Raw genomic sequence first — 12,194 nt, 5'->3', positions numbered from 1 at the left:
ATTTTACCTTCACTTAAAACTAAATACATCTAATTTAATTAATAATTTAATATACAACTTATAAGTTAATATTAAATATTGACATTATTAATATTAATTAGATTCTCGTAAAAAACTAATTTTAAAATATTAATAGATATTTTTTATATTTTTAATTATTAATTAATGTAAACGAAAACTTAAATATCTTAATAATAATAATAAATCTTATGACTATATGGGTAAAAGAGAGTTTGAAAGTCATAATCGTTATCTAATGACAATAACATTTAGAAACAACATATATCAACAACATTTTTACAATACAACTCAAATGGTAACATCTCGTAGTCCGCTTTCAAAATTTAAGAAAACTATATCCCAACAAGAAGTAAATACTTTTTGTTGCTTAATTTAAACTCATCGTCAGTAAAACAGGAAATAAATAATTATATAATCCAAGCCGGTATCTTTCCCTGAACCAGATCAGCGAAGAATCCCACATCACTGGAGATGGAAGTTCATTGATTTGCAAAAGAAACGCGTCTGATGGGCGGTCAAACAAAACGTCAATGAATTATTTTCAGAGATTTAACGCCAAACTTCAGTATTTGGGCCTGTTCTCTTGAGGTTCCTCTGATTAATTTCTGGAGTTATCGTACAGACCCAATTTGCATGCCAGCCCTGACGCACCTATTTTAATTCCAGAGGGGGCATCCATTTTGCAGTTTAATTTTTCACAATGGCTGCAGAGAAGAAACCAGTTGTGTCAGATGTAGGAGCATGGGCCATGAATGTTATCAGTTCTGTGGGCATCATCATGGCTAACAAAGAAGTCATGTCTACTGCTGGATATGACTTTAGATTTGGTGAGAAATACATAAATCCCCGCTTGTTTTAAATTGTTATTCGCCGACTCAGATCTGCATTTAATTTCATGTTTTTTCTGCATCTGATATTGTTCTTTACAGTATTTACTGGAAGCCCAAATGAATATTAGGTTTGTGTATAATGTTTGTGTTATGTTTGATGCAGCGACTACATTGACTGGATTTCACTTTACAGTGACTGCACTCGTGGGTTTTGTGTCAAATGCAACTGGGTTTTCTACTGCCAAGGAAGTGCCCCTTTGGGAGCTTCTATGGTTTTCTATTGTGGCCAATATGTCTATTGTGGGGATGAATCTTAGTCTCATGTTGAATTCTGTTGGGTTTTACCAGGTGAGGATTCGTCTTTTTCATTTCTCGTTGATTTTTGTCATTGGTCGGATCTGTGAGATGGTTAAAATTGGGATTGTGGTTGTTTTTTGGCAGATTTCAAAATTGAGCATGATTCCTGTGGTCTGTGTTTTGGAGTGGATTCTTCATAACAAGAATTATACCAAAGAGGTCAAGGCTTCTGTGTTTGTTGTGGTTATAGGAGTTGGTGTTTGCACTGTGACAGATGTCCATGTCAATCTGAAAGGATTTCTGTGTGCTGTGGTGGCTGTTTTGTGCACATCATTACAACAAATAGTAAGACTTCTTAGCAACCTTTGCTGGAACCATTTTAATTTTTTCTCACGTCTTTTTTCCCTCATGTTTGCTCATAATTTAATGTTTCTTGATGGTATCGTGGCTCCTAATTTGTGAAATCGAAACCTTGAGTTTCTGAGCAGAGCATCGTACGAACTAGACTAAAGGGACTAGTCACTCTAAAATTTGGATTCATTTATTTTCTCAAATATCCATTGGTAGCACGCGGCATTTTGATCCTAGATCCTGAATAGGGGGAGAAATAAAAAGACTCTTTCCTTGTTATAATAGCACTCTTCCTCTCTCGTTAACGAGTAGCGATCTCTGTTTTAACAATGACTTACTTTTCATTTTAATTTCTTTGCAATGTGGTGTCTCAAACTTCCTCTACGCTATAGATGAATTAGGTTATATTGTAATTAAACTGTGTTAATTAGCAGCTATCTGTTACCTAAAATGACCATTGGTCTTAGTTCAGTTTTACTTAGTACAGTGTCTGCAAAGGAATGCAAATGATTGACAAATGCTAGACATTGCACATGAATATGATGAATGACAGAGATAAGAGTAACATGAAATAATACAGATGAGATTGTATTGATCTAGCACATAGTAAGAAGTGATTCTCAATAGAAATGTGAAGATCTTCACTTATTTGACAGATACAATGACAAGGGTTCCGGAAGCATTTGAGCAATTTCCAATTACAAAGGCTCTCATTTGCTTAATAAATTAAATAACAATAGAGTGAGAAATTATTCTAGATATCTTAGTTTACATACTTTGGTGCTTGTGGCTGATGCATGCGATTTATAGATTGGGCTTGCAATTGGGATTGAGCTTCAAATAAAACTTAAGTTTCTATGTATTATAGATCTGTTGGACTATGTTATGCTTGAACAGGGGTGATCGCTAGCCATCTTTGCTAGTCATCATGGTCTTGGGTTCTAACTGGATTTTGATTGTATGAATTTCCGTATCTGCTTCTTTGCTAGTCGAGATAGATCCTTTGTAAATTTAAAATGTTAATACATGTTCATGGTTATTACCATAAGTATCGAGTCCTGAATTGTCTTTGGTTGAGAGCTGTATTGTTTGCTATTTAGATCCGAAGTTGTACTTTGGTCCCATTCTCAAGGTGATTCCTAGAAGGATAGCAATTTCCAGTCAGAGATGACAGCTTGACCTTAATTTCTTTCCTCTAGCTTTTTTGCAAGCAACATTGAATTTCATTTTTCCGAATTTCCCTGTCCACCTTTAATATATTCGAATCACATCCTTCCAACATTTAAAACTAGTGTTGTCTTAATATATCGTGAAAAGTTAAGTATGCACATTTCAAGTGTGTGGATGATCTTTGTGGGGCCTTAGAATTTTTCCAGCTAAATCTTTTGGGGTATCTGATCATACGAGCTATAGTTTTGCAAAACTTGGTCACTTTTAAGATCTTCACTTACTTCACTCCCAATGGATCACCTGAAATATATGTGGGTTTTTCTCTTCTTGTCCACATGTACTAACTCAGTAGATCTGTTCAAATCATTTATATAGTTTTTGTAGACTATTCATCCTATGCATTTTCCCCCATGCACTTTTTATTATAAAAATATCAACACAAATTATAGGGGATCCTTGTGATGCCAAAAATTTCCTCACTACTGGGGAAAGAACCTTAGATTTTGAATAAAAGAGTTCCATTATAATGGTGGCTTCCTCATGATAGGCCCTGACTTTGAGATTCCAGAGTTGCTTGGAGAAGGGGAATATCATAGTCATGTAAGGAATTGAATTTATAACATGCGTGGCATCAATACTTTGCATGTGCCTCCTTTATACAAGTAGACCATCTGTCTTCTTCAAAGTCTGAATGGAATTTAGAGAGCCATTGTTATGCGTATGTGACATTAATTATCTAAAAAGGATGTATCAGAGATTGGTTAGTCTGCATCCTCATGGTTAGGCATTGTGCTACAGCATTTGATATTTTCATTTGTGGATGTCAATGAACAGGAAAATGATATTCCCTTTTCTGTAGATTGAACAAGTAAGACACGACTAGGGTTTTGACTGACCGAGATCAGGGGTAATATTATCTGCAGTATGGGTTGCAAGTTCACTAGATTGATTGAGGACTTTCTTTTTTCTTGTTTTTATGCTTCATTCTGATCCTAATACCTTCCAAACAACTAATGTCTTTTCCTTTCCTTCCATTAATTGGACTCAGTTCTGAAAATCTGTGATTTCATAATTTATTGTTTGGTTATCAATTCCATATTTCCTGTAGCTGTGTTTGCTGATTGTATACAGTTCTGTTCTCTGTTGGATGCTAATTCTTGATATTTTTGTTCTTCTTGCAGTCAATTGGCTCCTTACAAAAGAAATACAGCATTGGCTCATTTGATCTCCTAAGCAAGACTGCTCCTATACAGGCCGCCTCTCTTTTAGTGTTTGGTCCATTTATAGATTATTATTTAAATGGACGGAACTTGTTAAACTATCAATTTTCATATGGTGCAATTGTGAGTTTTGTACTGTATTACTGCTAAGCATTTAGTATATTTTCAACTATTTGTTTTGCTGAAGCCATAGTTTTTAATTGACATGTGAAATATGAAATCTAATCACATTTATTCTTGAACTTTGTGCAGTTCTTTATATTACTTTCATGCACACTAGCAGTATTCTGTAACCTGAGCCAGTATCTCTGCATTGGGCGCTTCTCTGCAGTTTCTTTTCAGGTTCTGGGACATATGAAAACTGTTTGTGTTCTTATACTTGGTTGGGTGCTTTTTGATTCAGCACTCACTGCTAAAAACATAATGGGGATGTCAGTTGCTGTACTTGGCATGGTAATCTACAGTTGGGCAGTGGAGTCTGCTAAGAAAACCAGTGCAAAAAGCACATCCTTTACACCTTTAAAAGAAAGCAATGTCACAGATGAGGATGTTAGTCTACTAAAGAGTGGATTTGAGACTACTGCTGCAAAAGACATTGAACTTGGTGTAACAAAATAGTTTAGTCTATAAATGATTGGGGATAGGTGTGAGTGGAGGCACTACTAATCAGTTACAAGTTACTTTTTCAATCAACAATTCTAGTATTGAAAGTCATGATAGAAAAATCATCGTAAAGGTTGTTTACAAATTCCTTTATAGTGCCCTTTGGTTTTCATACCAATTTAAGAAAGAAAGTTGAAGAATTTTTCTAAGCTTCATTTAGTGCAAGTTTTGGACCTTGGCTCCTTAGTTCGTTCTGCATAGATGAAGGCTTTTCATTGCTTGTATTGAGAGGTCTAATCTTATCTCGGAGGGGCTCTATGAATAGTCTAGACTCTAGACAGATTGCTGCTTCAAGGCTCAAGACAAACTAGTAGCTGCACTGCAAACAATCTAATATTTTTGTCCAGATACTTGACTTCGGGAACTATGCGAATTCTTCATGTTATCGGGCATTTTAGTGTCTCTATCATTATTTTGTGTAGGTTGACTCATTGCACCATTGTTGTTAGTTTTAAGTAAATTGACATTCATATTGTGTCGATATTCTTTCACTTGCAAAATGTATGTTTGCAAGCAGCTTTGTATTATTTCCTCAAGAAAAACAGTTTAGTGAATTGTATTTTCTGGTCATTCAGTGGTTTGGGTTATAAATGATCAGTTTCTTATAATATGCTCTTATGGTCTATGTTTGCGGAAGCCATTTCTACCTACAAAAATCCCTTTGTTAAGAATTTGTGTGATAGTAATCGCCATAGTCCATGGGACATTTTTTCATATCAATCTATGTCTCTCTTCTGATGGGTAACAAAAACAGGTTGTGATTGTTTAATAAAGAAGGGTCAAGTATGTATTTGAAAGAAATTAATGGAATGGTGGGGAAAGATGAATTGATTTCTGAAAGATTTTATGGCATTGCAGGCAAATTGACTAATCTCCAATTCTTACACACAGATAATAAGTGTTAATTTTTGCAGGGTGGCTTATCAATGAACTAAGAATATTAAATTTTAATTTATTGAGTTACAGGTCTGCAGGCATTCAATTATGTTTTATGAGCTATAGTTTTGTATAGTCACAAAATACAGCTGGCTTTTGAAAAAATCATACTGACTGTTTGCATGATCAGCGAACCAACATAAGTTTTATGTGCTATAGTTTTGTACAGTCAGAAAATACAGCTGATTTTTGAAAACATCATATTGACTGTTTGGATGATTGGCTAACCTACTTGGTAATAAGTTAAAATATTGGCCAAAGATTGAATTGACATCTTTTCAGAATTGCATTGTAATTTTCAGCATTTCAAGATACACTAATTTCACTTCTAAGAGGTCACATCGACCTTTCCACATGCAAGAGTGATAGACATCTCAGCACCAGATGAATGAATGAATGGAGAGACAATGGAGTGGACTGGCTAGAAAATGTAGGTGAATGTTAAAGTCACTTTTATATTTTTTAATTTTTGTATGGATTTGTATTGAACAATAATTACATAGGGTACAGAATGGAAGAAAAAGAAAATCCAAGGTTTTCAATTGCAGGCAAGAGAAGTATGGAAAGCAAGATTAAAAAAATTGTTTTATTTGTGATGTAATTTACAACCTTAAGATCTTTGGCAGATGAATTTATGCCAAATACCGTTTGCAGCTAGCTGGTTCTTGGCATACATAGCTTCTATTAAATAAATAATACCATTCAGCAATATGGAGATTAAGAGAGCAATGCCTTACATCACAATGATCTTATAGGTAGTGACTAATGATGGTAGGAGGAAAGGAAGTTATTCTTGATGTTATGCAGGTCACATGTTTTTGATAATAGTAAGCAGCAAAACCAGGGTTCTGGCCTCATAAAAACAAAAACTTTGCAGGGCTGACAAAACGGTCAACAGGTGACTTACAGGACTTCAACAGTTAACCAGTATCATTGTCTATAACAGCATAATAGGATTATTACATATAATATTAATATTATAAAAACTGTAGCTAAAGAAAAAGGCAGAAAACTATCCGAATAGATGGAAATAAATCATCCAACTGATGCGATCTCTCTGAAAATAGGCATTAGATTAAAGCAAAACATACAAAAGATTCTCTCCAACTTTAAACTTTAATTGATATATCATCTTGCATCTTTTTCATGAGAATATGCTTAATTCTATCTTCAGGGAACCTTCTTAAGGTTCTTTAAAAACATAAAGCTTGAGAAATAAACTAAATATATTTCTTGTTTGACTAAGTTGTCTATGCTGCATGATTTTGATAAGGGGATTTAGTGCTATCTGGTGTTATCATGCCAGGTCTTGGTTTTTCCTTTTTTTATTGAATCTGTATGTGGAAGTTTGTCTTTGGCAAGGGTGACCAAAGGATTACTGATGAGTTGTATGTCAGTTCTCACATGGTGGCATTACCATTCCCTTTTTGATCCCCTTTCCCTTCAGTCCAATATTTTTTATTCTGTAGTTTGTTGAGATGAAATTGCACAAGCAAGGATAATGTTTTCAGACTCGACTTATTGGGAGTATATTCTCTCAAATACAGTTGTCCTACTGGTTTGAGAACATGCCAAATTCTCCATTAATCTTCACTTTATTAAGATCAGAGTTAAGATATGTATCAAATTTTTTGATTTGCACAAAGGAGAGTTTCTTGGCGACATAAGTTTTCTTGGTCAAATCTGACTACACCAATGCATCTATTGGGTTCAAACATGACCAAATCAAATTTTATCAAGGTTCCATGGGGACACATCCCTGCACTTGGAATCCACATCCTCTTCCCCACTGCCATTTTGAGGATGGCAGGACGGAATAGGTACATGTTGAAATTTGTTCAGCACTCCCCTCGGGTTTCATGACAAGGGCTTAAGTGCCTCCTATGTACTATAAGTTGAGTGGTTGTATCAGGCATTGACAGATCAATCTTTTGGTGCAACGACAACCCCATTCTAACAAGTGGTATCAGAGGTTGGTCATAGGTTCGAATCCTCAACTCTTCGGGTAACGTTGAGGGGGAGATTGTTAGAAATTTGTTCAACACTCCCCTCGGGATTCATGACAAGGGCTTAACCGCTTCCTGTGTACTATAAGTTGAGTGGTTGTATCGGGCATTGATAGATTGGTGTTTTGGTGCAATGGCAACCCCACTCTAACAGTAAGTCCCCTTGCTATTCCCCTGCCTGAAAATTGCCAGGCAATGGCTAAAATGCCCCATTGCCCTTGGACCATTCAGGGTTGCCTAGCCATTCCTGGGATGGTCGAAGGATGTCTGAGATGTCCTATTGTCCCAGGGGCTGCAAGGCACCCCACGGTTAGGCATGTCTTTAGTCAATTTAAAAACAAAAATGGGTTCATTTCTTTAAAAAAAAATTGTTTCAATTCAATGTGGCATGGGGGCCACAAGCCCTCTCGCACCATTATATAGCCTTAATTCGTTCTTTTAAGTATTACAAAACACTTAAAGAACAAACTTGAAACCTCACTATTTCAATTTCATTTGCTCAGTTTGGTTTGTACACATGGAAATTTGCTCCTTGCTGAAAAGGTTTAGTTCTTGGAGGAGAAATTGGACAGAGTCAGAATAGAGATTAAACTGAATAGATGAGATATTGTACTTTTTTGTTTTCTTTCTTCAAGTCTGAAACAACTTATCAACTGCAATCTTGAAGCTATAACCAAGGTCTGCCAAACTTGTACATAGTTTTCTGAATTTAGCTTGTTAGGAAGCTTGTATATTTGGTTTCAGATTTTCAAAAAGAGAACACAAAATAAGCAGTAGTAGTAGCAGTGAAAGTCATAAGCGTAGTGAAAAAATAAAGTGAACACAATTTCAATAGGCCCTTCTAATTTTGAATATCTAACTTCAATTGCTATTGCACAAGACCATTATGGATGCCTTTCACCATCTTTTCACAAATTTGTGAAAAACCCTTGCAAATCCAAGAAACCATTGCTTCAATTTATGATGAATGTGATTGCCAACAGAGGTAAACATACAGGGGGCAGCAGGAAGTGGGTTTGTATTTTTGCAACACTTATTACCTTGGGAGCTGTACTAGGGTTACAAGCCATCTACTAGGTGATAGGACACAGTGTTAGAGTTTTGAGGAAATAACATTGGAAAAACAAGTTGAAATGACAAAGTTGGTGAAGTGGGTGAGGACAAAATCATTGGTAAATTGACAAAAAGAAAGGGCCGCCTACTAATTTGCATACCTATTCTAATGTATCTGTTGGAGAGAGTTGTGACAGAGGCAAGACAAAGGCTATCTCAGGTGAGAAAAATGCAGTGATGGGGTTGATGAATATTAAAATACATAATCAAGCCAATGATATAGTGGCCAATTTTTTTTATGCGCATTCGATTCCATTTTGTTCAGGAAGGTCCCCTTATTTCAAAACTATGTCAACAGATGTATTGATAGTTGGACCCTCTTATGCCCACATTACATAGATTGCATAACAATTCGCTTCACAAACAGTATTCAAAAGTGGACATGATGATAGAGAAATGAAGCAAACATAGATTAGGGTTGGCTTTTCATTGTCATGGATGGGTGGAATGATGTTTGAGATAGGCCGCTCATTAATGTTATTGCTACATGCCTTACTGGTTCATATTTTCTCGGAGCTATTGAGTTTCCTGGGAAACTTAAGGATGTTAATTTCTAGTTCGTCATTTTGAAGGAGGCCATAAAGGAGGTTGGAAGGTTGGGCCTTCTAATGTTGTGCAAGTTGTGATGTATTCAACTTGTGTTTGTAAGTTATCTGGTTTGATGATTGAGATTGCTTACAAATATTTTATGGACTTGATGTTGTGCACATGCTTTAAAAAACATTGGAATAATATATTAGGTGAAGATAGTAGTGGTAGAGGCTGGTGATGTGCAAATGCTTGTATTTCACTTGTACTATTTTGGTCTTAGTCAAAGAAAGAATTCCAGCTCAAACTAGTTGAGGCTAGATAGGCTAGCAATTCTATTTTTTGGAGAGGATGTTGGAGGTGTAGGATAATCTAAAAATCCATGGCTGTTTGTGGAGATCGGAAAATGTGGGCTTAATCAAAAGACAAAATAAGGGAAGGTGGCCTGAGAAAGAGTACTTAATGACAATTGCTGGTCCAATATCAAGTAAGAAAATTTAATTTATTTGAGCTTGTACTTTGTTTGATGTTGCATTTTAAAAGTTTTAATTATTAAATGTTGCTTGCAGGTATATTTGCTCTATTGTATATATAGCTTTGGAGGTGATCTGATACAAGCAGATACAAACTCTCTTAGCCTAGAAGAGAACTAAGAGACTTTTGATAGCATGCTTGATCAAATGATGAAAGCGATTTGTAACAAGGATCTTGAATTGCAATTTGATGAGGAACATAGTAGGTTATTTGTCACAAAGAGGTGAAACTCAATGAACAATCCTCTTCACATGCTTCCCTATGCTCTTAATTTGAAGTGGTATCAACCTACACTTGGCTGAATGCTTCCTTCTAAGGATGATGAGGTGATGCAGGGGCTTACAACAACTCTTTGAGAAATGTATGGAAATGAGTAGGCGACCATTCTTTGTGATAGTGGCTTCAATTCACCAAGTGTCAAGACCCTACATTCAATAAATTTGAGGCTAGGAGGGATGGGGCCACAATTACACAAAAATCTCCATTATATGGTGGATATTTCATTGCAAGAACACACAAGAGTTGGAACTATCTGCCATTTGGTTTCTCTTACAGATTGCTAGTTCCTGTGCTGGAGAGAGGAATTGGTACACCAATGGCTTCATCCACTTCATTAAGAGAGATAAACTTACCTCAAAATGAACTTGAAAACTAATTGTAGTTCATCGTGCCATGAAACTTCAGGACTGACAGACTACTGAGAATCGACACTCTAACAATGTGATGGTTCTCATTGTGACAATGTTAGGCAGATTAGCGAGAAGGAAGTGCAACTAGGAATGGTTGGGCTGCCATTGGATAATCCATTTTGGGCAGAGAATGATAGTGATTTAGATGGTTCCAAGTCTTTGGATTTTGATCGCCTAAATCAGACTAAGTTTCATAGACTATTATATATTAATGTTTGAGACATTCCAATATTGATAGACCATGGTATTTTGCCATTTGAGACATTTGGATATTCATAGACCTTGGTATTTTTATGTTTGAGATATACTATGTTGAAATTTATATGTTGTTATGTTACCGCTCTCATGATTTTTTTACATATTGATATTGTACTTATCAATTATTGTCATCTCTCTCTCTCTCTCTAAAATATATTGATATTTAAACAAAATCATCTATATTAAATTTATATATTGCCATCACTTTTCGTCTTCATCCACGTCCTGAAATGCCATGGAACTTAAATCTTATTACCACAATCAGTCTTTTGATGGAAAATAAATCAACTCTTTTTGTAGATTACACATTGGGTACTTTTATGGTTTACCATATTCTCTACCATTGTGACTTGGATTTCATAATTTTCTATTTGTACCTTGATATTTCTCTGTGCTCTATGAAGCCATCCAATCATTTTCTATTTATTTTGCCACATGGATGTCCAATTTCTGCTGTTTACAGTTGGCTACCCTTGTCATGCTTGCCAAGTTATCAATTGGACATTGAGTGTCCAAATCATGTGAGTTGGAGTGCACTTTTATTATAATTGATCTTTAGAATTTCACAATTTTTTTTTTTGCATATTTTTATTGGTTTATGTGCATGAGTGCCAGAATGGAAGACCCTTAACAATTGAACGACATTTATTGGATGCGGGCAGTTAACATTGGACAATGTTAGGATTTTTCAACATTATGGGTATAACTCTGAGAATAATTTACAAATTATATGGTTAAGGAGAGCTACCTTTGAGATCTTGTAATGAGGTATTTCCGAGAATAATTTTGCGAAGTATATTTTTTGGCAGATTTCCAGATGCAGCATGAGCAGTTGACAAATCAGTAGCATGCAGTTTTTTGGCCAGAGTACTTATTTTGTAGTTCAATTATTATATATAAATCCAACAATTGTTTATTTACGCACCCAATTGAGTACCGGATTATAAATTTTAAAAGAAAAGAGTGATTTTGGAGGTTATGTAATACTATTTAGTGTCATCTACAACACATATTTGAGGCTGTATGGAAAATATTTTTTGGACAAAGCATTCTCTTGTTAGTGTACACTGTTGTAAGCATACTTGAAATGGCAACTATTTCTTGTATTTTATCTAATTACCACTCATGCTAGGTATATATAGATAACTTTCTCATTTGAACAGACCACTGTTTCAATATTTTGGGACAAGTTTCTCAACTAATTGACTATGACGAGCATCTCAAATAACAAAATATATATGGGCATGGTCTGCGATCACATTTTTGATCGTCTCCATTGTGTTGGTACATTATATTGCACGCATCGAATGACCACCTATTTCTCAGACACTGTTTCAACAATTTAGGAGGCTATATGGGAGGTTATATAGAAATATTTTTAAAGAAAGAGCATTTTAGGAGGTTACATAGCTCTATTTAGTGTCATCTATAACACATACCTGAGGCTGTAAGGCAAAATATTTTTGGCCAAAGCATTCTCTTTTTAGTGTACACTGTTGTAAGCATACTTGAAATGACAACTATTTCTTGTATTTTTATCGGTTTGATAAAATTACCACTCATGGCAGATATATATAG

General features: G+C 35.3%; 1 protein-coding gene across 1 annotated transcript; it reads left to right on the top strand.

Annotated features, from left to right (window-relative positions):
• The first annotated feature begins 462 nt into the window (after positions 1-462).
• On the top strand, positions 463-5,160 carry LOC149563923 (UDP-rhamnose/UDP-galactose transporter 1-like). Its single transcript, XM_089827033.1, has 5 exons — positions 463-848; positions 1,015-1,199; positions 1,293-1,493; positions 3,851-4,012; positions 4,142-5,160. Exons 1-5 carry the CDS (start codon positions 722-724, stop codon positions 4,505-4,507), a joined length of 1,041 nt encoding a protein of 346 aa, XP_089683159.1. The 5' UTR covers positions 463-721; the 3' UTR covers positions 4,508-5,160.
• The last annotated feature ends 7,034 nt before the right edge of the window (positions 5,161-12,194 follow it).

The sequence above is a fragment of the Cupressus sempervirens genome, chromosome 4 (genome assembly GCF_028749045.1).
Source record: "Cupressus sempervirens isolate cs-2001-9-10 chromosome 4, ASM2874904v1, whole genome shotgun sequence".
In the NCBI taxonomy this organism is placed as follows: Eukaryota; Viridiplantae; Streptophyta; class Pinopsida; order Cupressales; family Cupressaceae; genus Cupressus; species Cupressus sempervirens.
This window is presented reverse-complemented; position numbering and strand designations above follow the sequence as displayed.